General features: G+C 38.3%; 2 protein-coding genes across 4 annotated transcripts; one reads left to right on the top strand and one right to left on the bottom strand.

Moving 5' to 3' along the window:
• The first annotated feature begins 2,734 nt into the window (after positions 1 to 2,734).
• Positions 2,735 to 9,884, top strand: LOC104428817 (TOM1-like protein 6). 2 transcript variants are annotated; one of them, XM_010041780.3, is made up of 9 exons: positions 2,735 to 3,120; positions 3,845 to 3,923; positions 4,083 to 4,181; positions 6,706 to 6,819; positions 7,288 to 7,451; positions 7,578 to 7,659; positions 7,738 to 7,823; positions 8,046 to 8,345; positions 8,710 to 9,884. In XM_010041780.3, exons 1-9 carry the CDS (start codon positions 2,999 to 3,001, stop codon positions 9,566 to 9,568), a joined length of 1,905 nt encoding a protein of 634 aa, XP_010040082.2. In that variant the 5' UTR covers positions 2,735 to 2,998; the 3' UTR covers positions 9,569 to 9,884. The 2 variants fall into 2 exon arrangements, with proteins under 2 accessions (XP_010040082.2, XP_018726946.2); XM_018871401.2 differs by having other exon boundaries at positions 2,736 to 3,120; positions 3,849 to 3,923.
• A 512-nt stretch (positions 9,885 to 10,396) lies between these two features.
• LOC104428908 (O-fucosyltransferase 1) lies at positions 10,397 to 17,919 on the bottom strand. 2 transcript variants are annotated; one of them, XM_039310261.1, is made up of 10 exons: positions 17,523 to 17,919; positions 17,267 to 17,423; positions 16,393 to 16,471; positions 16,232 to 16,302; positions 14,185 to 14,273; positions 13,928 to 14,051; positions 13,510 to 13,793; positions 12,774 to 12,903; positions 11,914 to 12,615; positions 10,397 to 10,691 (listed from the first exon to the last, which is right to left on the bottom strand). In XM_039310261.1, the coding sequence occupies exons 1-9, from the start codon at positions 17,528 to 17,530 to the stop codon at positions 11,995 to 11,997; spliced, it is 1,563 nt and encodes a 520-aa protein (XP_039166195.1). In that variant the 5' UTR covers positions 17,531 to 17,919; the 3' UTR covers positions 10,397 to 10,691; positions 11,914 to 11,994. The 2 variants fall into 2 exon arrangements, with proteins under 2 accessions (XP_039166195.1, XP_039166191.1); XM_039310257.1 differs by having other exon boundaries at positions 10,397 to 10,745; positions 17,523 to 17,918.
• Between the last annotated feature and the right edge of the window lie 6,081 nt (positions 17,920 to 24,000).

Below are 24,000 nucleotides of genomic sequence, written 5' to 3'. Positions count from 1 at the left end.
TTGCTATGTTTGCGTGGCCTCGCCTTGCCTATAAGCTTAGGCCTTTGGGGTTTATAACATTTTAACATGGTATCAAGAAAAGGTCGTGCCCCAATTTATTTGGCATGTCCAATCCCCATTCATCAAATTTCAAGTTTCATTTCTAATCCATTTTGTACATGAGAGGAAGTTTATATGTTCTTTGTATACAAATAATTTTCCTCCATTCATGACATAAAAAATTGTAGGCATTGATGCCTTGAAGTCAAATTTCCAATCTACTTGGATTCCAAAAAGATGCCTGTGGAGGTCGTATCATCGAAATATCATCAAATACAATAGAACAAACAATTCTAATCGGGTAACTTGTCCTCCTAAACAATTGACAATGGTGAATGAGGACAACAAGAAAAGAATTATCATCACCTATGACCAAACTTAGGATGCACCGTTTTGGCTCTCATGCCCTAATGAGATAAGTAGAATATGCCAAGAAGTTGTGGGGATTCACGTGCCAAAGAAACGACGTATGATTAAAGAAGCAACTAGTCACCTAATGAGTTTCTAGACAAGACTCGATTTTGTTTTCCTTTGAATGAAGACAAGATAATAATCAAAGTTTGAATTGAATTTTTCAGTTTGGAAATTGTGAACTTTGAATTTTGCATTGGTGGAGAAGGCTTCCGTAAGTTCCTTTAAGGTTTGGAGAACCAGTACCAAACTTCATGATTTTAATTTGACCAGATTGATCCTCATAAAAATGTAAAATTCTACTCGAGGGGAAACCAATTTAGTAATGCTTGATATATTAAAATTGATCCGTTAAATTGGTACTACCAAGTCTCATTTGATAAAACTGAATGAGTGCTGAAAATAAAAACAAAAATAATGCATTTGACTTAAGTTTTGACCATTTGAAATGCTAAAAATAGAAATAAGAAGCTACTCAAAATTAATTGAAAATTGATCATTGCTTTTTATTAATTTCATACCCTACATGAAACAATGGATTGTTATTAATAGGTTTTTCAAATGCTTTAAAAAAATCAAAACATAATTAGGTATAAAAACATGTCGTGACCAAAGGTAGTAGATGTTAAAGACAATTCACTTATTCAAAAGCCCATTTAGGCATTTAGAGCACTACGAATCACTAAGGCCATTTAACAACCCAATTAAGTGGTGGAAAATTGAAAAAATTTGAAGTGAACAGGATTAAGCTCATTTGATAAACTTAACCAATATTGAATTGAAAAACTCAACCGAGTTAAGATATCGCAGTGAAAAGTTAAAAAGAGGCTACGTAATTCACTCAACGAAATAAAAATAAAAAAAATCGATTGCTAAAACCTATACCAATCACGATCATCGTTCTATATTATATATTATGTAGGAAAATAACGATACCCAGCCATCGATTGTTATTTTCAATCATCATCAATCGATGCTTTTATTTTAGGTTGTTGATATTTAGACTTGTCAACGCTTCCGATTCAATAATTACAAGCATGCTTCCAATTGCGTTGGTCGTCCTTTTTTGACTAAAGCCCAAATGGAATGAGGAAATTTCTGAACTCCTTCCTCGTGACACTTTTACTCAAGGGGCCACTCCCAATTTCGGGTCATGATTCTATACCACGTGTTTGCGTCTCATAAAAACAGTCCCACGTCCGTCTGACCGTTTGGTTATATAAATATATATATATATATATATAGGGCCTAATTTTTTTTTAAAATCTCGATTTTAGGTTTAATTACCCTTCAATTTTAGATTTAGTCAGAAGTCTACCCGAACTCTTTTTTTTAAAAAAAAAAAAAAAGAACCAACTTTAAAGCTTCATTTATTTATTTCTCAAAAATAAATAATTTACTAAAAATGATCATTTATATCACTTGAAATGATTAATTAATGAAAATCATTTTTTTATCGACAATAATTTATTATTCGTTCATTTTTTGTAAACAATATGAACAATTTTTTTTCATTCGTTTTCACGAAACAAATGGACCCTAACTCTAATCCAAAATCTACTCCAATTAGCCCTCCCCATCAATCATCCTTAATTTTCCTAATTTTCGTAATAAAGAATGGTTTCGTTTTAAAGATAATTTTTCAAATCGCCTTACTAATATGGATTGTTACTGACGTGAAAATGACGCGTTAAACAACTAATTGACAAATAAATCTGAAACTAAATCAATAGTCAGTGATTCACTTGTTTGACAAAAAACAGTTCGAAACAAGTTTGACATTAGATTTTAAATTTAAGGGGCACATCTGGGATTCGACCTAAAGTTTAGGAATGTTCGACGGAATTATACCAATATGAATTGGTGATGTCTACCGTGCTAACGAAGGGGCCGTCTCTGCAAAGGGCGAGCCCCCTTCTTCCATGTGAATCTTCCCGCAGCCGATCCCTTTCTTGCCCCCTCAATTTCTCCTCTTTTTCCTGGCAATTTGAGAATCCGAAGGCAAGCTAAGAAATCTAAGAAAGAGACGAGGGTAATTAAGTAAATTTCATCTTTTTGAGGGGGGTGTCTGCAAAACCAAAGCAAGGGCGAGAAAATCGCGATTATGGATAGACCCGGTGGCGATCTACAACCCAGACAAAAATTGCAAGACCACCCCAAAAAAAAAAAAAAAGAACCAAAAAAACCCAAAAAAATAAAGAAAAAACAGGGAACATACGACAGAAAAATCGATGCTTTTTTCTCGACTTTTTCCCTGTTATCTTGCTTTGGGGGTGGGGGCTGGACTCGTAAAAATGTCTTTTTTAGTTGCTTTTCCCAGTTGTTCCTCATCATCTCTCGCCTCGCGTCGCGTTGGAAGTGCTTTTCTCGGAAATTAAGCCCCTACCCTCTTCCCTTCCTTCCCTTTTCTCTGCGAAACCAGGGAAAATTCTCTGCCCCCTTTCGAAACGGGCGGTACCCATCTCGAAGACCAGACCAGCCCAGCCGAAGTCGAGCGCAAGAGCCAGAGCCAGAGCCACAGGGAGAGAGAGGGAGAGAGAGAGACAGGATGATGTCTGCATCGTCTTCTTCGGCCACGGTTCGGGTGGAGAAGGCGACGAGCGATCTCCTGATGAACCCCGATTGGACCATGAACATCGACATCTGCGATTATGTCAACTCCTATCCTGGGTACCCCCAGTTTTTCTCTTATTTGTTCTTTCTTTCTTTCTCCCCACGAATTCTTTTGTGGGAATTTTTGGTTTTTTCGTTTGTGGGTCGGTTGACTTTGGCCTCGGTGCGTTGCTGGGAGGTTTTCAGCGGCTGATGATTGTGATCGTCGCGCTTGCATGTCGCCCTTTTGAACTTTTTGTTGGCTCTTTGCGTGTTGCGTGAGAAGGAAGAGATATGTATTAGTGGGGGAAAATTTGTCATGGGAGAAAAGGAAAATTTAGTCTTGAGGACGAGGGGGAAATTGGGTTGTTCTTTTCACGGTATTCGACGGGAATTTTCGTCTCTGATTGAGCAGAAAGGCTGATGGCAACTGTTATTTTTTATTCGAGGGATTGGTTGACGAGTGATGCCTATGGAACACTTGATAATTATCGCTGTAGAAACTGATGATATGAATCTATAGTTACATGATATTAGAATTGAAGTTTACCGAATAAGAATGGAATTTGATGATACAAGGAAACAAAACTTGTAAAAATTGCCTTTTTACCTTTCGAAAGCAGGGTAGTCGAAGCATGACTAGTTATATGAGAGCAGTAGTTAACAAATCCTTCTTTTAAACCTTGTTCCTGCATCATTTTTGGGTATACATGAGAGCACGCTAGTGAGGAGGGAGGGAAGGAGGGAGGGGAAGATGGTTTTTTGATTGCATGCTGATTTTTACTTCTTCTGGATTGCTCAGACAGGCTAAAGAAGTTATTAAAGCAGTGAAGAAAAGATTGCAGCACAAGAGCCCGCAAGTCCAATTCCTTGCTTTGACGGTATTTTCGCTCTTCAGATACGTTACACTATACATGCCATAACTACTTAAAGATGTGCTTCTTAACATGAAATTAAATTTTAACATGCAGAAAACATGCCACTTTCTATTTGCTGTGAGAATGTGATAGAAATCTGATCTCTGTTTTCTACTACTGTAGCTTTTGGAGACAATGGTGAAGAACTGTGGTGATTACGTGCACTTTCAAATTGCAGAGAAGAATATACTTGGGGAGATGGTCAAAATTGTTAAGAAGAAGGTAAGTGCTTGATGGACTGCTGTGTAAGCTATGAGATGTTTTCACACAGCATCACTTTGAATAGTCACTAGTTTGATGTCTTGAAGCTGTTTTTCTTTCATCAAAATTTTGGTAACTTTTTTGGTGTCCTTTGGATATGTAAATTTTTTCCTTGTTCTGAGAAGCATTTGGTTCATTGAGTCGGACGAACTTTGTGGGTAGTAGTTGTGCTAAGGTTCTTGATCCACACCAGTTTTGATCTGTCCACTGCTATTTGATATCCTCATAAAATTTCATGATGATTTATGCACAAGATGTTAGAGAATCCTGAAATGTATGGTTGTGAAATAGTAGGATGAGTGAGATTTGACCCTTTCTAAGGATAGGAACTCTGGGCTTGTACTGAAGACTGAAGACTTCATTTCATACCTACTGCAGTTTTTAGTATTTTAAGTCTTTTCTCTTATAACAAGTGTCCTATTATGTTTAGGTACTAAAATGTCACGTGCTAGTGATTTGACTTTTGATGATCTGTAAGTTGTTATTTTAGATTAAAGGTTGAGAAATCATCTGTCGTCTGTAACCCCGAGTCTAAATTGGTCTTTTAAGTCTTTGTCATTAGTTTTTCCTCATTTCTTAAATTTCATTGGTTTTTATAAAGCTTAACATCTGATCCATCTTCAATTCAACTCTGTTTTAGCAGTGGTTTTGGTCTTTTTGCTATCTTTTACTTCTCCGACTATGTCAAATTGGTAACAGAGTCTTTTTAGCATTTTCCTACATCAATTTTGGTATTAGAGTGAAAAAGGTCCTAACTTGTTATTAAGATTTTCGTTTTAACACGATGGCTGTGCATTGAAGAGGCAATCAAGCCCAAAAAAACAGAGATGACTGGGAGGCATATAATTGAAAACTTGTCATGGGCTGTTCAAGCTTTGGAGTGATACGAATTTGTGGAAGTCTGTATGGAGAATGGCAAGGCGACTGCAATCCCTTGGACATCAAACCACTTTCATGATGCTGGACTGATAATGTGGTAGGAGGTTCGAAGAGTGATTGTGTTATGCCTTTGATCTTGACGAAGAGATCCTTTTCATGAAGATTTTGAAGATGAAACAACAACAGTTAATTGGGATGATCATGAAGTCATGCCAACAGTTGTATGGAATGACTATGGTGATGAAGACAAAGTGTTTATGGCAAATTTACTGGCAGAAGATGAAATAGTCAAAATTATTGATGATTAAAACTAGATAGGAAGAAGATTCCTGAAGATTGTGATCTGGCTAAATATGCAGTAGGTATTAAGGAACAGGACGAGTAAGCACATGGAGGAGATGCTAGCCAATTTAAAGTTGAAGAAAGAGTATTGATCATGTCAAGGATTGATTTTGTTATTTCAGATAAACTTGAAGGTTCAATCGACAAATTCAATTGGCAAGCTTTCGTGAAGCTATAAATCTTTGATTATTTGCATGATGCAATGCAAAGGTAGATGATGATTGGAAGGAATTTGCTATATATCTCAATAATTAGCATTTAAAACTTGAGGTTGAGTTTTCTCCAGTTGGAGAAGAAGTAAGCTGACTAGGAAAGAAAACATGGCTAGGAAGTTCCTATTGAAATGTTTGGATAATTCAGCTTTCCAAAGGACATGTATTTGCGGAGATAAGATAGAAAAGATTGATCAAAAGACATCCTGAGCTCATCAAAGTTATTGATGCTGAGCTTGATCCCTTCCAATCTGGGGAGAGTGATGCAGTGGCATAATTCAGCTTTTAGTATTTGAAGTGTTTTCTCTTTGGGTAAATCTTTTATTATGTTTTAGGTCACTAAATAGTTAGGTGCCAGTCTTGTGACTTTTAATGAACTCCAATGGTTGAGATTAGAAGACTTTATTTTAATTAAGGGTGGAGATCATCTTTCATCAGTAATCCTAGTATGGATAGGTCTTTAAGTCTCTTTGTCATTGAATATTTCCTCATTCCATAAACTTTATTTATTTTATGAACCCAAGAATAACCTTTCCTTGCTCCATCTTTAATTCAACTCTATTTATCACCTTGTGTTTGTTCTTTTTGCTATCTTTTACTTCTCTGACTACATCAAATTGGTATCAGAGTCTTCGTGAGGATTTTTCCTACCCCACATTATTTATCTTGCTTGCCTTTATTGAGTTTCTTTTGGGTAGTCGTGTTTAGTTGGAAAAATTTAAAGCTGTCGGCCTTGATAATAGTGAGAGAATTGGTTTGCTTTGGCTATATATAATTCTGAGAGTGAGATCTTGATGGGGCTTGTTTCCAATAGTTTAGAGTCACTTTTTATATGTTAATCACCCTACTCCATACTGTAGCAGATTAAGTTTGCATTGTTTGATTCATTACTTTTCATGGTTGATGAGGCGTGATAGTTACCTCTATACTTAGACTCAAGAATATCTAGTGCTTCAGCTGCTTTCCTTTTATTTTACGATTGTTGCTTACTTCTTCTGTTAATAATTCTGCAATTCTTTGGAGCACTTAAAGTATGTGGATACCTTATGCAGACAGATATGAATGTCCGCAACAAAATTTTAGCATTGTTAGATGCTTGGCAAGAGGCTTTTGGTGGACCAGGTGGAAAACATCCGCAGTACTACTACGCATATGAGGAACTTAGAGTAAGTATCCATCTGATGAGTGGCAAGTGTTTCTGGATCCAGTCAAATTGCTTTCTTTTTAGTTCTTTTCTGCCTGAAAGAATGATGATAGGCTGTTTGTTACTAAAAAAAAAAAAAAAATTGAATGCTATTATCTATTATTTTCAGCTTATGGTTGGTGGTATGACTAGGTCCCTCTAAAATATGCCTATTTTTCATTGAGAAATATTGTGAATCTGACCATAACAATCCTCTTAACATTTGTGCTAAATGCTCTGCTGAGGATTCCATCTTCTGCAGAATTGAATGATAATGGCATCTTTAGTTATCTTGTATGTGCTGGGAATTATAGTTGGGTATCACCAAAGCATAAAGCAGGACTGGTGAAGAAGAAATGGTGGTTGTTCAACCGTGTAGAGGCATTGTGTAGAAATTATTATTTTCAAGTGAAAGACAATGTTTATGTGTTTTTCATTTTCATAATTCCAGCGTTCTGGTGTTCAATTTCCCCGGCGCTCATTGGATGCAGCACCAATATTTACTCCGCCAGTGACCCATCCAACTGAGAGGGATCCTCAAGCTGGATATGGCATGCCAAGCAATTCCACGAGAAGACTTGATGAAGCAATGGCAACTGAGATAGAATCTCTCAGGTCAGGGTTTTGCCTTTGTAAAAAGCCATATGTAGTTTCGTCATTTTCTTACTTTCTTTAGTGCTTGTCCCTGTCATGTTGCCTTTTCTGACTTCTATTCCCTGCCAATTCCCTTTGATCATCCAGTCTGTCTACCATGGATTCAATGCGGAACATCATGGAGCTGTTAAGTGAGATGCTGCAAGCTGTGAACCCAGGTAGTCGTGAGGTAAGTGGCATGATAAGCTGCAATGATCGAGAGTTAACTGAGTTCTGAGTCTCTGACTCTTATTTATTGTTGCTGCAGTCGGTGAAAGATGAAATTATAGTCGATCTTGTGAATCAGTGTCGTTCCAACCAAAAGAAGCTTATGCAGATGCTTACTACAACTAGGTAACCTACATCTGTGCGTCATGTCTCCTCTATGTCTCATTCGATGCACTTCATGAATTTATCTATCTACTTTAGTCTTGAGGAACTTTCAGTTTACTTGGGTTCTATTTTTTTGCCTGTTTACTGCTATGTTTTCCTCTCCATCGACATTATTTCCCCTGCTATTCGGGATTTGCTTGTAATTCTTCAGTGGGTGTATCACAGACGTTGCTTTTGTCACAGTGATGAAGAACTTCTTGCGCGAGGTCTTGAATTGAATGATGGTCTGCAAATTGTATTGTCAAAACATGATTCTATAGCTTCTGGGTCCCCATTGCCAAATCAAATATCAAACTTCAACTCTCAATTGGACAAAGCTGGTGCTCCTGGTGTTAAACAGGGTGAAGTTAACCAGAGGGAGATGAAAAGAGATGCTAGCCCAGGAGCAAGTGCAGCACCCTCTACACCTCCTGCTACTGTTGCAAGCCGCTTTGTGGATGAAGAGGATGAAGAAGAAGATGACTTTGCTCAACTTGCACGAAGGTCAGTAGATTCTGGAACCTTGAACAATAGATGGGGGCAAAATTGTTTTCTCAAAAGTTGTTCTGTTTCATAGTTGAACTAGTATGTAAATCAGTGCATCAGCAGATTTTTGCAAGCACGCCATAAATAAAAGAAGATTTTATGTATCTGATCGCATAATAAAATCAATTTTGAAATTTCATTCTTTGTTTTGAGGAGTTTTGTACTGACTTACATGGAGCTAAATCTGTGTTTCGAAGTTAGTAATTTCCATTTGCTAGTCTTGGATAGTTCTCTGGGTGACTCCATTCTCTGAAGCATGAGATGACAAGTCATGTGGAGGCTCGTCTGTGCCATCATACTAATGTGTATCCCCAAAATGCAGGCATTCGAAACCGCAAAATGTTCCTGGAAGCACAACTGCTGTTGGGAATGCCGGTCTTGCATCAATGAACAACCCAAGCAGCTCAATTTCATTTGCTCCATCTACATCCGCTGACATTCCAGCTGATGCTTTGGCTTTAGCTTTGCCTGACCCGCCTGCTCCTGTTAAGACTACAAAAGACCAAGACATGATAGACTTCCTGAGTCTTGCCCTGACGACCACGTCTCCTCCACCCCAAACCCCTCACACTCCGTCCTTGGATCAAAATATGAATCAAGTACCCGTTTCTCCTAGTATGGAGGCCAATCCTTATGCTACCCAAAATAATTTTGGATCTCGAGGACAGTCGACATATAATAGTTATGTGGTTCCGTGGGCCCAGCAGCAGCCGCAGCCGCAGCTGCAGCTGCCTCAGCCTCAGCCTCAGCCTCAGCTCCAATCATACCGACCATTTCCTTCCCAAATGCAACCCCAATATCCATCGCCCTACCCTCCACCACCATGGGCATCAGGCAATGGTTACTCCAATCACCAACACCATGTCCCCACATCAAATGCTGGCGCATTTTGGACTCCTCGAGCTGAGACCCCTGCATCTTACACGCCTCCACAAGGAATCAGACCGTTGCAGTCTTTTAACTCGTTCCCTGCTAGAGGAAGCAATGGACCCGCTCCATCTTCAGTTCCTAGTAATATTTCTGCGCCTCCACCTGGACAGAAGCCTTTTGTTCCTTCTTACAGGTTGTTTGAAGATCTAAACGTCCTCGGCAATGCTAATGGAAGGCTGAAGACGACAAACGGCGGATCTTCCACGCTCTCCGGGAGTCCTGGTCCCAGCATGGTTGGTGGGAGGAAGTGAAGTGCATATAACAAAGCTTTGCTTTGCTTCTTATAGGATGTAAATATGGGGCAATTTGTCTTTAGGTTTTGAGTGTATCTAGACTCTTATTTGACACAAAGTCACATTTTATCAATTTCTCATACCGGGGTGGCTTTCTTCATCGTAAAATTCTTCTTAATAAGGCTTCTGAGCGCTGTGCAGACAGGCTCTTGATGGCGAGCTATCGATTTTAAGATTTGTTCTGCAAAATGAAACTTCCGAGACTTGTAAGCTGATTGTGATGGTTGATGGCGTGGGCCAATTGATTACTGTGTTGAAGCGTTTTACCTCTTTCCCTATCTTTCTTCAGAGTCTTTACTAATGGCTGCTCTGTCGTTTTCAAAGCTGGGGCGGCCAGCTATTGTCTGCTTGTTCAAGTTTGTGATGCCTGTGTTGTGATAAAATTTTGGCATCAAGTGCCCTTTTGGAAAATAAGGTTTACCGGTAAGCCATCTGTGCACAAAAGACAAGATTTGAGGGGTTCCCTGGATTCACTCCAGTTTTCTGAAAATTCAGGCATTACAGGATTCCGGGATGGTCTAATTGGCAGAACCAAATTGCTTTTGCAAGTGAAAAAGTTATATTGCCTACAGTGAAAAAAGTAATCAGAGTGCAAATCATGAACCTCATAGTTGAATTACGAGACCTGAACTTGTCAAGAACTTCTATTACATGCACGTGTCAATGTGCTTAAAGCACCGCAGTTGCAACTTGCAAGCACGGTTTGATTTCAAAATGTAAGGCTATGGCGATTCTTGCATGCTGCCGTCACACATCTCCAACGTTCTCGCAAACGTGCGCATCTCATCAAATTTTTCCAGATGAATTGGAAAACCATCACTTGATATGAAGATATATGACGAAAGATACAGCTCAAAATCAAAAAATTGAGTGTCAAGAACCTGACAGCAGAACATTGTCGAACGTCTTTCCTATAGTGATATCACTGATATTTTACAGCCTCAACCTTTTGTATTAACCAGGCATTAGTACAACATGCGTTCGAGTTAAATAATTGGTGCAAGAAATTACCATCATTCTGGGCCGCTTCAACAAATTCAGTAGCACAATACTCCTCCTCTAGCATGATATACCTCGCAGTCTACAAGCCAAAATTCCGTGTTACAGGTACTAGTGTCCAACATTGTTTCATTAGCTGGTGCCATGGAAATTAAAGAGAAGTCATCAGAAAAAAAGATCAATTAGAAACTTGATGGAAAAATATATTAACAGACCTCAGATGTAGCTTAAACTAAAGACTTCCATCACTAAATATCGTTAAGCACATTTAAGAGTTCCTAGAAAAAACAGATGAAACACATCATTTCAATGAGCTTCCATTTGGAAAAGATTACAATACTCGACATTCCCAGAACAAAGTGCATGCTTGTGTCTCAAGAACTATTCCAACCCTAATGCCAAAGGTTAAGAGTCTGGTACCACTTTTTTTACTGAGTTCAAATATTTGAGGCCCGAGTATCGTAGGCTGCAACATCAAGCGTTCCTATCAATTAATACCTCTCTAATCTAGACAACATGCTACATGGACTAGGAGCCACTTAAAAACATATCATCATCTGCCATATTTAAACCGAGGACAGCCCTAGGTATCAGACTATAGACAGAAAAGGCACTTTCAAACTCCAGCTTAAACAGAGTATAGCCAAACATTAAGACTCAAAGGAAAGAAAACTAGAAGAAATGCCATATTAAAACTCAGGACACCATGACACAACGCATTCATAAAAGAGTGGTTAAGAAAGTTCAATGTAAACCATTTTAATATAGATCAGCAAAAAGACCAACGAGGAGGAATATAGAAGGAGAGGACCCAATGTATATCTCAGTGGGTGAAATAGGAAGGGAAATAGCATTTTGAGTGAATCTACCTTAAGAAAGTACAACGATCTCTGCCACTCAATTCAAACAATTGTTCATGTCTATCTCCTGGAAGTATTTCCAGATGTTTCATAAAGCACGAAGACCCTAGTTTGACTTGAATTCCACTCAGCCCCATTCCCAATCCAGCCACTATAATTAGCTTTCCGCTATTCTCCAACCGCAACAGTCAAAATGTCATGATGATTATATGTGATTATAATGACTTATTTCACTCTTAGCCTTGCCTCTGTATAAAAGGCAGTATATCAAAATGCACCCTAGTGGGAGGAGGATTCTGCACGCAGTGGGACTGGTGTTCTAGGCTTTATAATTCCGGAATGACCAAAAGCAAATGGGACTAGAAGGACAGTGGGAGGATAGGGTTAGAATCTAGTTGAAAGATGCGCAATCAAGCCAAGGGCCAATCAAGATGTGAGGATTACCTGAAAGGCCAGTATTAATTTCTCTGCTTGGGTATTTGGGGTCTGTTGAGATCAAGAAAGTTATTATCTTCTTTAGCTTTCTCATCTTTCTGCCACAGATACTGTAGAATTAGATGCCGTTGATGATTCCAAGTCATTGACCGCTTCACTCTCTAGTTGACTGTCCAGAATTTCCATGACATTCTCAGGTGGACACTTATCAGCAGGGTTATTTGTTGACATCTGGCAGAAACATTCAGGCCAAGAATTTGTGTAAAAGGACTCAGGAGACACACGCTTGTGGGGCCCACCAAAATTCGTTTTAAGCATGACTCGCCTGACAGCTTCTTCAAAGCCAGCTACATGTCCCTTCTCTCGATTGAGGAAGATCGGTGCAAGAGCTTTTCTGTCAGGTCGGATTGTAGTCCTAAAGCCATAATATAGGCGGTGACCCAGAAGATTGTTTGCAAAGTTGCTTGGGCCGTCATATGTTGGCATAAAAATATCTGAAAGTAGACAGACCATGTAATCCACAGCAGAGCCTGCCAATCCTCTGGCATTCACCACTAACTCTTCAGAGGAATCCACTGAACTGTGGTTCTCAAGGCGAGGAAATAAAGCCCTGAAGGGTCTCATGAATCTTTCACCCCCAAATAGTTCACCAGCTGCTAAATATATTCTCGTGGAGTTGTCAAATCCCATAGCTCGTAGGACCAGACCAACCTGCAAAGTGGCACAAGAAAACAGGGCCATTCATTACGAACTACAAGACTACAACTACTCAAGAAAAGGTACCAAATCAATATGAAGTGGTTACTAGGAAACCTTCCGCTAACATTTACTAAAAGTTCTTTTCTATAAGATGCTTAATCAAGGTTTACCTCTTCAGGGGTTAAAGGACATTTGCCAATTGCCCTCCTTTCACTCGGGACAAGTCTTTTCTCAGCAAAATTTTCTTCTCGATACTTCTGCAATATTTGCTGCTCCGCAGGGGTAAATATATCGAAGCACCTGTAGAGATGCATAACATCAAAGAAAGCAGCAGCAGTCAATGAAAAGCAATTGCACTCAATCTCGATAACTGTCCAGTATGGGGAGCATGAGAATCTTCCTTTAAGTAAAAAGGTCCCAATAATTAGCCAGTCTTTCATTTTCAGTGTAACATAAGGTCTTCTCGAAAATTAGCATACAATAAAATCAGTTACAGGATTCTGTTATCTTTCTTTTTGTTTTTGGCCATAAGTCAAAAGATTTTTTCATACTTCCCCAAAACGACACATTGCCTGACAACTATATCATAGATGAAAGACCATATATAGCAACATCAATAGACTACAGCCCAGAACAATCTCAGCCACTCCAATAGTCTGTTTGCAACTATCTTCCACAGTTGACTGACACCAAGGCAAGTAATCTATTAACCGTGTTCTAAAAGATCCATTGCATGCAAGTAGATAAAGCAACAAATTTCTTACGAATCAACTAATGCAGTTCTTAACCTTAGTCTGACAAGCACTCTAACTATATCACTAACCCCAACACAAATGCATTCTGTCATCAGGTTTGACTCTAAAACCCTTCATAAGTTTAAAAAGTCTTGGGAAGCACAAGACATACCCAGCAAATGCCAGCATATCCTTCTCAAAGCGAAGATGTATTGACATGAAGTGACCTTGTGATCGGAGTTTTTCCACAATGCCTTTGCTTAACTTCATAATATTTGGCTTAAATCTCAAAGCATGATAATTTACTCTGCACCTCAGTCTCTGGTACTCAGGGTTGTCAATTTCTTCAGCCAGACGGTGTGAAAAGGGGGTAAGATAGATGGCACCATGTTCTTTCATCTTCTCTAAAGCAGTTGTCAAATACCAACTGGCTGGAGCATCTCTAGGTGGACGCAGCTGTATCAAAATTTGACAAAATGACAACCATCAATTTTCAAGAAATCATAAATGCAAATGCTTGATTCCCTTACCTTCATTCACTAGACGAGACAAATTATAATCTACAGCTCAATTAACTTCTTCTGGATTACCTGATGAGATTTTATCTTCTTCGTTTTTCCATTCTTGCGAACTTCAGGTATTTTTTCCACTATCCGCACATCATATCTCAGTGTCTTGATGAAATGTTCAACATCATATATACCATGGAAACCACTGCATATAGAGCAAAGTTATTGTAATTCCTGCTAATCTTGTAGAAAACAAGAAACCAGCATAACTAGATTATAGCATCTACAGAATCTTGACCACTTTGTCTAAAGTACTAGAATAGCAACACGAACTATACCTGTCATCATGCCAGAATGAGTTTGCATCCAGTTCAGGTAGCACAAGAGTAGCATTCATGATCCGGGCAGCAAGCACAGCATTACAAATCTTAAGCAGCCAAAAGGAACTAGACATTAGTTTGTGTGATCTGTATGATACTAGAGGAATGATCAATTTAGTGTCCAGATTCGGAGAAATGAACTTTTTGTCTGATCTAATAACACAATATCCACAAAGAGCCATCACCAACATTGGGACAGAAGGAAGGGGGAACCTATTGGCTACTAGACCTGCATGCAGAGGAAAGCTGATAACAGGAGCTAGGCTTTCTTAAAATTTAACATCGCATGCAGTGAGGTCCTGCAATCCACACATAAGCAATTGAGTCCAAGTTGAATATGACATTTCAGTTCATCACTCGAATTCGAACTACATCCAAATTAGCATACTGTGCCTGTGTGTGCCTGTGCAGTCCAAAGTAGAGCTAAAGGCGCTCTGCAGTTAGAAATATCAATCGAATAGAATATACTGCCTGGTTATTCTCTACCACTATCTTCCAAATTAACCATGACACTTCACCAGTCTAGATACTGTATCAATCTCATCCTCAAGTGCCATCAGTAAAATAAGCACTGATACAGGAGCAAGCTCCCAATGCCAGTGAAGTTTGAACCCATGCCACAAAGGCTGCAACTTATCCACCAAATGAAGAAGGGTGTGATAGGGCTGCTGGCACAGCATCCCTTAGTAAGCACGACTGTAACAGTGAAGAACAAATGACTCGGGAACTAATCCAACTCCAAATTGGTTAGTATCCGTAACTTTTTTTTATACCCAGCCACGAGTACTAGTATCAGCTCGTACGTCTTACTCGATTAACTAATAACCAAACCAACACCACCAGTTAGCCAGAAACACCTGCTCTTGAGCAGAACCTTTCAGATTTAAGCATCAAGGCTGCTACCTCATCCTTGTGACCCATTCTATTCTCCAAGCATTAAATTTACCTAGCAAGCACTATCATACTACAAAATCTCTGTTTCTGATGACTAATTTTGCAGCAATAATATTCAGCTTTCTTTGATGTCACTTTTAGTATTTATGAAGACTAAATTATGTTGGTAATTTTTGTAACAAATGCTTCATTATTTCAAAACAGTGGAGCAACGTACAAACCCCTAACTTTACGGGGACAGCTGGAGAGTCGCCATTGTCAGTGATTGCTTGACGCTCTCCTCTTTTAAAGCCAATCTCTTCGTTACCTCCATTAATGCCTTCCACCAAACAATTCAAGGCGTAATCCTATTTGATCAAATTGAAGGTACAACATCTACTTGACCCACAAAATTCAATAAATCTCACATTCCAAAAACAATTACAGAGGGGAGCAGGTTTCATATCTCTTAAGACTCAAAGTCAAGACCCTTTGCAATTTTCTAATTTAGGGTGCTCAAGCCGTGAGCTTTGATAGGCAAGAAGGTATCTTATTTGGAAGATTCCTTCCAATAAACATCTGAAATTGGGGGTTCTAACCATCATTCATGTGCAGCCTTAATCACACTCCACTCAACTTTGCCATGATTTGTTGAATAAAGGATGCCAGAGGATGTTCAGCACTCAGACACAACTTACCCCAACAAGTTGTTTGCTTTGCCACATCAAGTCAAGATTGTGGACCAGCAAAGGGCAAGTAACAGCTGTCCCAGCAAAAAAGGGGATTAAACTAACTATCGAGAAATAACAGTTGATTGCCCTATCAACAAGCCCCACTAGCATTTTCTTCATAGGTATTCACTAGTATCTAATATGCAATTTCAAGATGCACATCAATACAGAAGTTACTTTTAAGAATGCTTCATATCCAATTTAATCAAGAGGATTACTGACCTTGTTTAGCAGATTTCATTCTAATATCAGAACTCTATTATAACCAATTAATGAGCCACCAAGTAATTATTACTTCATTGTGATCAGACCATACAACATCATCACAGAAGATTACCAAAAGAAAGCATTGACCAAAAACAGAAAAAAGAACCACTTTATGGCTAGAATAAGAGACAAACCGCACTGCGTTGCTGATTTAAGCCACCATTACAACGAACTCGAAGATAGCCATTGCTCTCGCTTGGAGGAGCTGCAGCAACATAACAAAGTAAAATTGAACTTCAGATCGTACAAGCCGCATATTGATTGCAACAGATCATATTCTGGAAAGGTTACTTACGAGGCCAATCAGTTCTTGGAGCAGATGACGGTCTCCAACCATCAGAATAAGCAGGTTTCCAAAGCTTCTCTACATTAGCCTGATTAGCAAAAGAACACATTAGGTGATTTTCAATCGGTTTGAGGGGTCAAAACCAAGACCACTCAAGATGCAGCACACAAAAAGGGTAGCTGAATATCTCAAACATTATCATCACAGACGAACTTTTAAAACATTACTTGCTAGTTGCTAAAGAAAGACAAGGCAACAACCGTACAATATGAAATCTCCAACTAGGAGCCTTTCTTCTTATAAATAGATAGCATCGATCACTCAATTCTGGTCATTCCCATATAAGAGTTTGACACTACCTGTCAAAAAGAAGTTTTGATACCTAGCAATTAGTATACAATGAAATGCCAACCATGGTTACCCTTGGTTCTACTCCGACATCTCTAAAACCATCTGATGAATTCACATAAATCTGATGCAGAATGAATTCCGTACCCCATCAACATATATTGTAGGAGGCCTGTGTCACCAACTGAAACGGACAAAACATGTACAGCACTAGATAGAAATTTTAACAATAACTAGCACCCATGATCTCAGTTTAAAAATTGTTAAAAGTTCATATCAGCCAAAGAGTGCCTAAAGGATCTTCAGTCTGCGAAGTACTTCCAATGGTGTAAACCCACTAAACACTAGACAACCAAACTCAATCTAGCTGATCTAAGAACACTGTAATGATTGATCAGATCATCTAGCTTTCCCTAATTAACTAGCCATCTAGCACAGACCATGTCTTCTCCACACCTGAACCAAGCCTCCAGATCACTTCCCCACAGTATCTCCGCAACCAAACAAGCTAACTCAACAGTAAAATTAAACAGACCTCCGAGGAGTAGCCGGATCCAGCATTGCCGCTCATCGACGAGGAGAAAAAGAAAGACACGGTGCAGATCAAGACCACGACGGCGGCGAGCAACAACTTCCCCAGAATTCCCCTGAACCCGCCCTGCCTGACGTGCTGCCTGTGGTGGAACCCCGACCTGCAACCACCAAAACGACAGAAACCCAACACGGTAAACCTCGATGCGACACTCGGGTCGCGACCGAAAATCAAATCTTTTTCCACTCGCGCCACGTACCTCCGCATTGTTTCCGGAGATCTCCGGACCCGATGGCCTTCTGGGTCTGTCGGTGCCCGAAGAGGACGCGACGGCAAATGGGTGTCGAAGATTTTGGGTACCCAGATGCGAAGTTGCGCGGTGGCAGATGGGTTTTGCGCGAGACGAACGATGGCAGCGACAATGCGTCAAGCTAGAGCGACAGCGAGGGACCTTCCGGAGCACTGCAGCCGAAGCAAGACTTGCTCCTCGATTCCCGGCGCCTGCCCCAGATCTTGGCGCGATCCGAGGCTTCTTCACAGCAGCTTTCGCCGACCCAACCCGGCGTCCGAGGTAAGGAGCAGGGGAGGGAGGAGAATTCTCGTTCTACTTTGGTTAGATTTCAGGAAAACTTACGTGAAGTTCACTTTTTTAACAACGACCGCAGTAGCTAACTTGTGTCCATCACCGATTCATTTTATGCAGAAGGGGAAAATTTTTTAGGAAGCCACGCCATTGCTTCAACTTCTTTTTAATCAATCAAAACATTCTTTTATCAATCACGGGCCTCTCGATCGATTGGGAAACCTCTCATTCTCTTTAAACCTGCAAATCATGTCATTAAATTTACCTCTTTGCTTTAGGTATCCTTTTGTCGAATGTATAGACGGAGATGCTAGATTGTATTGTTTAAGATTTTTTATTGTCATGTCAACGCAACACTTAATGATAATTTTATTGCACCGCATCAGTATTTACATTTTCTTTTGAGAAAAAATTACCAAAAACCCTAAATTTTATCCAAAATAACAAATTTACCCTAAATTTTTTTTATACAATGAAAAACCTTGAAATTTGTCAATCGTGACATATTTACTGTAAACTTTTTTTCGTGACATTAAAAATCCTGAATTTCTATCTAGGTAACTCATTTACCTTAAATTATATGGCATTTTGGTCTTTTTACTTTTTAATTTTTTTTTTTTTTTATTTTCCTTCTTCTCTCTTCCCTTTGCCAGCCATGGCAACGGAGGGAAGCCGGCGTCGGGCGAGGGCCACCCTCGGCTGGGTTGAAAGAGGGCCTCCCTCATCCAATGCCCTCATCCGACACCGGTGAGGGCGGCCTTAGCCATCCTAGGCAAGGGCAACCCTCGCTAGACGCCGGCTTCCCTCCGCCATGGCCGGCAGATGGAAGAAAGAAGAAGAAGAAAAAAAAGAAGATGAAAATGCCCTTGATGATGTAAATGTGTCAGGGTTTACAAAGTTGGGGATTTTTCATGTCACCAAAAAAAAAAGTTTAAGGTAAATTTGTCACTTTGGGTAAAGTTTGGAGTTTTTGGTGGTATTTTCCCTTTTCTTTTTGACTCCTCACTTGATTTAGACACTCTTTTTTCTTCCTTTTTTTTTGGTATTTTAATCATACCATCTCTTATGTGACTCACCACTCTTGTTATAAATCTATAAAAATGATCCTTTTTGTGTTCGGTCAACTCTTTTTATTTTGTTTCTTCTTTTTTTCCCTCCTTGCGAATTCCACTTTCCTTCTTTTTCTATCTTTTCACGCCTTTAACGTCTCAGTTCTCGGCTCTTACAAATAGTCTCTATGTTTTCTCTCTTGCTGGCCATTATTTTATCTTGAGAACAAAGGATGTTAGTGGATCTCATTCCAAATAACAATTTGACTTTAGGTTTTCATATCTAGGTCAATTACAATAACACCTCTTTCTCAACTATTTCTCAACTATGACAATAAGACTAGCAAAAATAAAAAACACCATAATAGCTCCAAGCATCTTTAGATTTTGAAGATGGAACAAGCTCCAAATGATGATTCCCTACAAATGTGAGTTTACAAAATAGTTGTTCAAAAATCAAGTTCAACTCTACACACAATTATAGTCTAGGGTTAAAAGCAACAACTGTGACACAAATGAAGGAACAAATGGAGGATTGTAAAAATGTGTTCCAAGAAATTAATCTACAAAAGTCAATTTTTATTTTAACACTTGGACATGGAAAACTACAATCAAATCGAACCACTAATTCAAATTCCACTTCATATGATGTAGAAGAACACAACTCGCTTATTGCCCTTGATTTTTATGCCTACAAATGGTGGAGACACCTTTTCTTTCTCTACACTTACACATGCACAAGAAGATGAGAGAAAAATCTACAAAAGGAAAGAAAGAGAAGCGGCACTTCTCAATATTACTTTCCATAGTGCAAGAAGAGAATATATATGGCTGAGAAAAGGAGCTCGTGAGGTAGGTCAACAGTGAGCCTAATACTAGTGCCAATGGAAGTGTGAAGGAAGATGGGGTCGGCATCATAAATATTTAACTTTTCAATACTTGGGACTTGAGGAGTGAGGAGACGTAGAAAGAAGAAAATTGCCTACAAAAGAGAAAACGAAGAAACAACTCGCAAGAGTTGAGAACTAAGATGTCAAAGGAGTGAAAAGAAAGAAGAAGGAAAAGAAAAGAAGAAACAAAATAAAAAGAGTTGACTAAACAAAAGTGGATTATTTTTATAGATTTGAAGCAGAAGTAACAAGTCACATAAGGGATACTATGGTTAAAATACCCCCAAAAAAAAAAAAAAATGCCTAAACCAAAACAAGGACTAGAAAAAGTGCGTCCTTTTTTCTTTTAACAGAAGGGACTCGTTCGAATAAAAATACATGTAACTCAAGGACCCAATCGATAGAAAGGAAGTGTAGAGATTTCATTGAAGATTTTGCTAAAATTCAAGAACCAAAAGAGGATTGTATACTTGACAAATGTGCATCAATGATTCCTACCCATTCGTGCGTGCCAGGCTGGGCATGGAATTTCTAGGCCCGGTCTCCAAGACCAGCCCACCATAGCTGAAAAGGCACGGTCCGATCTAAATTGGTTCGAGCGTAGCCCAGTGGCTTTTTCTTTTTTAAATTAAAAAGGATTTTATTATTATATTTTCAGCCTAAAAAATCACTTTATTTTTAATATGTGTCCAACCATTCTTTCTTGAATTTAACAAATATCAGCATGTAAATTCTCGTTCGTTTGATTTTAATTATGTATTTTTAACTTATTCATACTTTATTAAAAGTGTTTCGAGTATAAATAATGTACTTTCTATTACTCATATTTCATATTACATATATTTTAATATATGTTTTTATTTTTAAAAATTACTTTAGGCCAATTCAGGCTATTTCGGGCTTGAAAATCTCGGGCCCGAAGGCCCAAACCTGCTCGGATGAAAAAAAAAAATATGTGACGAACTCGAAATTCTAGCCAATCCATCAGCCTCCCAAATCAGGCTAGTCTAGGCCTTCGGGCTTCGGCTCTTTCTTCTTCCCCTCTTTTCATTCGGGATTTATTTTTAGTTTAATTTTTTTTCGAAAATTTGTGCGTGTTTTGACAAAACTGCCCTTGATTTGCTTAATATCGGGTACTTGCATAATTTGTTCAATTAAGCATCCTTCCAATATATGGCTCAACGTGGCCATTCTGACAAATAAAGTGCCACATCATCAAGCTTTTGCTGACTTGGCTTGTCCACTCACTGAAAAAAACTGCATTTTTGCTATGTTTCTTATGTTTAGTGTTCAATTCACTCGTCAATCAACAACCCGTTCAATGTGCCGAGGACGGGGTTTATGATGTAGCATGTGTTGCATCATTGTCCTTGCAAAAACATGACCTTAAAATTGAACATGTGCTCGTGTTGTCCATTGCATTTCCATAAATTGGGATTACAAACTCAATCCGAAAATGAATTTTAATAAACTTCCCATATCTCCTTCCATGTTTTTTGTTCAACGTGCGACCCTAATGCTACTCATTGTCATGCCAAGTGTCGTCACTTGTCTAGCGATGGGCACTACATTGTCATTTGTTGCACTTGGTGCCGTCGATCCTAGCATCTGTGCCGACACCTCTCTTCCTCTTTAGGTATTGTTTACAAAAAAAAAAAAAAAGACACTTTTTGTAATTAATATGGTGTTGATTTGAGCGAGTATAAAACTCGGTGTTAAATTCGACTTAGTTATCAGTAATTTGCCAATAACAAAAATAGTTGTTGATCACATGATAATTATGGATGACTAAGGAATACATATGTCGACATACGATAGTGTGATTGGTCAACAATTATCACTTAATGGGTTGGGTAGGTGTTGAATATAGAGGAAAGGAAGAAAGACAACCAAGTGGGAATGCGGATTGAAGATAAAGATACCAATTAAGGGTCAAGCCCGGTGACGCTTAAGGAGTTGTAACTGCTTGTTGGTAAGGTCGATGTGCGATTATAGAGCCTAAAAATATGAAGATGTGGTTGCAATCATCAATTAAAATATGAAATACTTACAAGCAGTTATACTTTGTAGTCGACTATACAAAGCTGTGTGTAATTGTTATGATGACATAACTACCATCACAATAACTTATTTACTTTCATAATTTTTAAATACTCACACTTCATTTCCTTGAAAATTTAATTATTCTCAATCATTATTATGCAATTCAATTTTTGTCTGAGTCACTGCTGGACTCGTTCAATAAAAAACGAAGGTCAACCTTTGTGAAATGTATTTTCACCAATTTGGACAGCTCTCAATTTCTAGTGAAACATAAATCTATTGTTAACTTTCATAAACTAGACATTGCGTTTTCCAAAAAATTGCATAATAAAATTATTTGATCTCATTCGATTCACTGAGACACCGGGAAAAGTAAATAGTGTTTCACAAAATTTTGGATCTAATAATCGAATTGGTACAATATATACAATCTTATGAATATAAAAAAAAATTACTCATGATGAATTATTAGATCCAAGAGTAATAAAGAATTAAGTGTACATTTTACCAAAAAAAAAAGAATTAAGTGTACTAATTTGACAAAAAAAAAGTGTACTAAACAATTATTCAGTTAATTAAATCGTGATGATGGCATAAGCTGTGAAGTAGGCCACAGTGAGATTATTCAGTGTACTAAAAAAAAGTGTTCCTTTTCTTTTTCTATTATTATTTTAAATAAAAACAAGTTGACCGTCCATCCTGTCATGGGAGTGTCGACATATTTCGTGGGGAAGCTTTGGACTTTGCTCAGGGCGACGGGGTTTGAAAAGATCGAGGGTCGTGTGCGCTCGGGATGAGTTCATGATGTCTTCATTCTGCCTTGTCTCCGCCGGGCCCGTCTTTTACGGTTCTGCCCTTACTCGCTCTGCATCTCCCACGAGCTGCCACTAGAACTCAATATGAGAGAGTGCTTTAAGAAAACAAAAAAGAGGAAGAAGGGATAAGCACACTTGAAATCTTAAAATATATCTTGAAAGCACAATCAAGTCCTAAAAATTTTAAAATTAAATTCGATATTTAAAAATTTTAAAAAATGTAGTCAGTTAAATGACTTGATTTGATCAATTTAATAAGTTTTAGAATTTGATTGTATTTTTTAAAAAAATTTAGACACAATTATACTTTTGTGATAAATTTAAAGACTTGATTGTATATTTTAAAAGTCTTATAACTTTCGTGATAAATTTTAAGATTTTCATTACACTTATTATATATATATATATATATATATATATATATATATATATAAATTCTTGCTCTTGCCTTGCCCTCCATTAGTCTAGCTGCAAAAAATTTTAAGTGCCATCGAAGGTTGATCAAGCATTTGTTTTTGTGAATTATTTATATTTTTCATTTGAAGGGACATGTTTAAGTTGAGTTTGATTTAAATCGAAAATGATAAAGAGTTTTGACAATGGTTAAAAGAGCTTTAGTTGGCTTGATTTTGATATATGACCTTTTACTAACAAGAGATGAATGAATTTATTTGGAATCCAAGGCAATACTGGCTGTTGCATACCACAAACAATGGACCCTCTTTTTTTCTTTTTTTTCTTTTTTCTTTTTGCTGGACTTGATTAATCGAGTCAAAGAAATCAAATAGGGTTTTATCTAATAAATAATTCTAGCATTATAGCTTAAAAAAAAATCTTGACTAATATTAGACACACATGAACTTTTCAAATTGTATGATAGGAACTTTATAAAGTAAGGCCAGCCTTCGTTTCAAAGTTATCATCTCTCCCTCTATAAAGGTTGTATTCCTTGGATAAGCTATCAACAACAATAAAGCATAAAAAGTTTAAGCGGAGGAACGTTTTGCAAAAGAGCATATTTCGCTATCTTTTCATGTGCCATTAGAGGAGCACCCCACATCTAGTTTGACAAAAGGGCATTTCGATAAATCCACCCCAAACCTAAATCGGCCCGTTCGCCGAGTTCTCTTGCCTGTTCACATGGCCGTCCTGTCAAATAAAGTGCCACGTCATCATGTTTTGCTGACTTGGCTTGTCCACTCACTGAAAATTCTGCATTTATGTCTCTTATCTGTAATGTACAATTCATTCATCATTCAACAGCCCGTTAAATGCAAGGAGGCGTGGGGTCTGTGACATGGGAAGGGGAATCGACTGAAATTCTAAAAGCCCATTTTGGTAGCCTGCATGCTGCATC

The sequence above is a fragment of the Eucalyptus grandis genome, chromosome 1 (genome assembly GCF_016545825.1).
Source record: "Eucalyptus grandis isolate ANBG69807.140 chromosome 1, ASM1654582v1, whole genome shotgun sequence".
NCBI lineage: Eukaryota > Viridiplantae > Streptophyta > Magnoliopsida > Myrtales > Myrtaceae > Eucalyptus > Eucalyptus grandis.
Note: the sequence above shows the minus strand (reverse complement) of the source record. Positions and strands in the feature narration are given on the sequence as shown.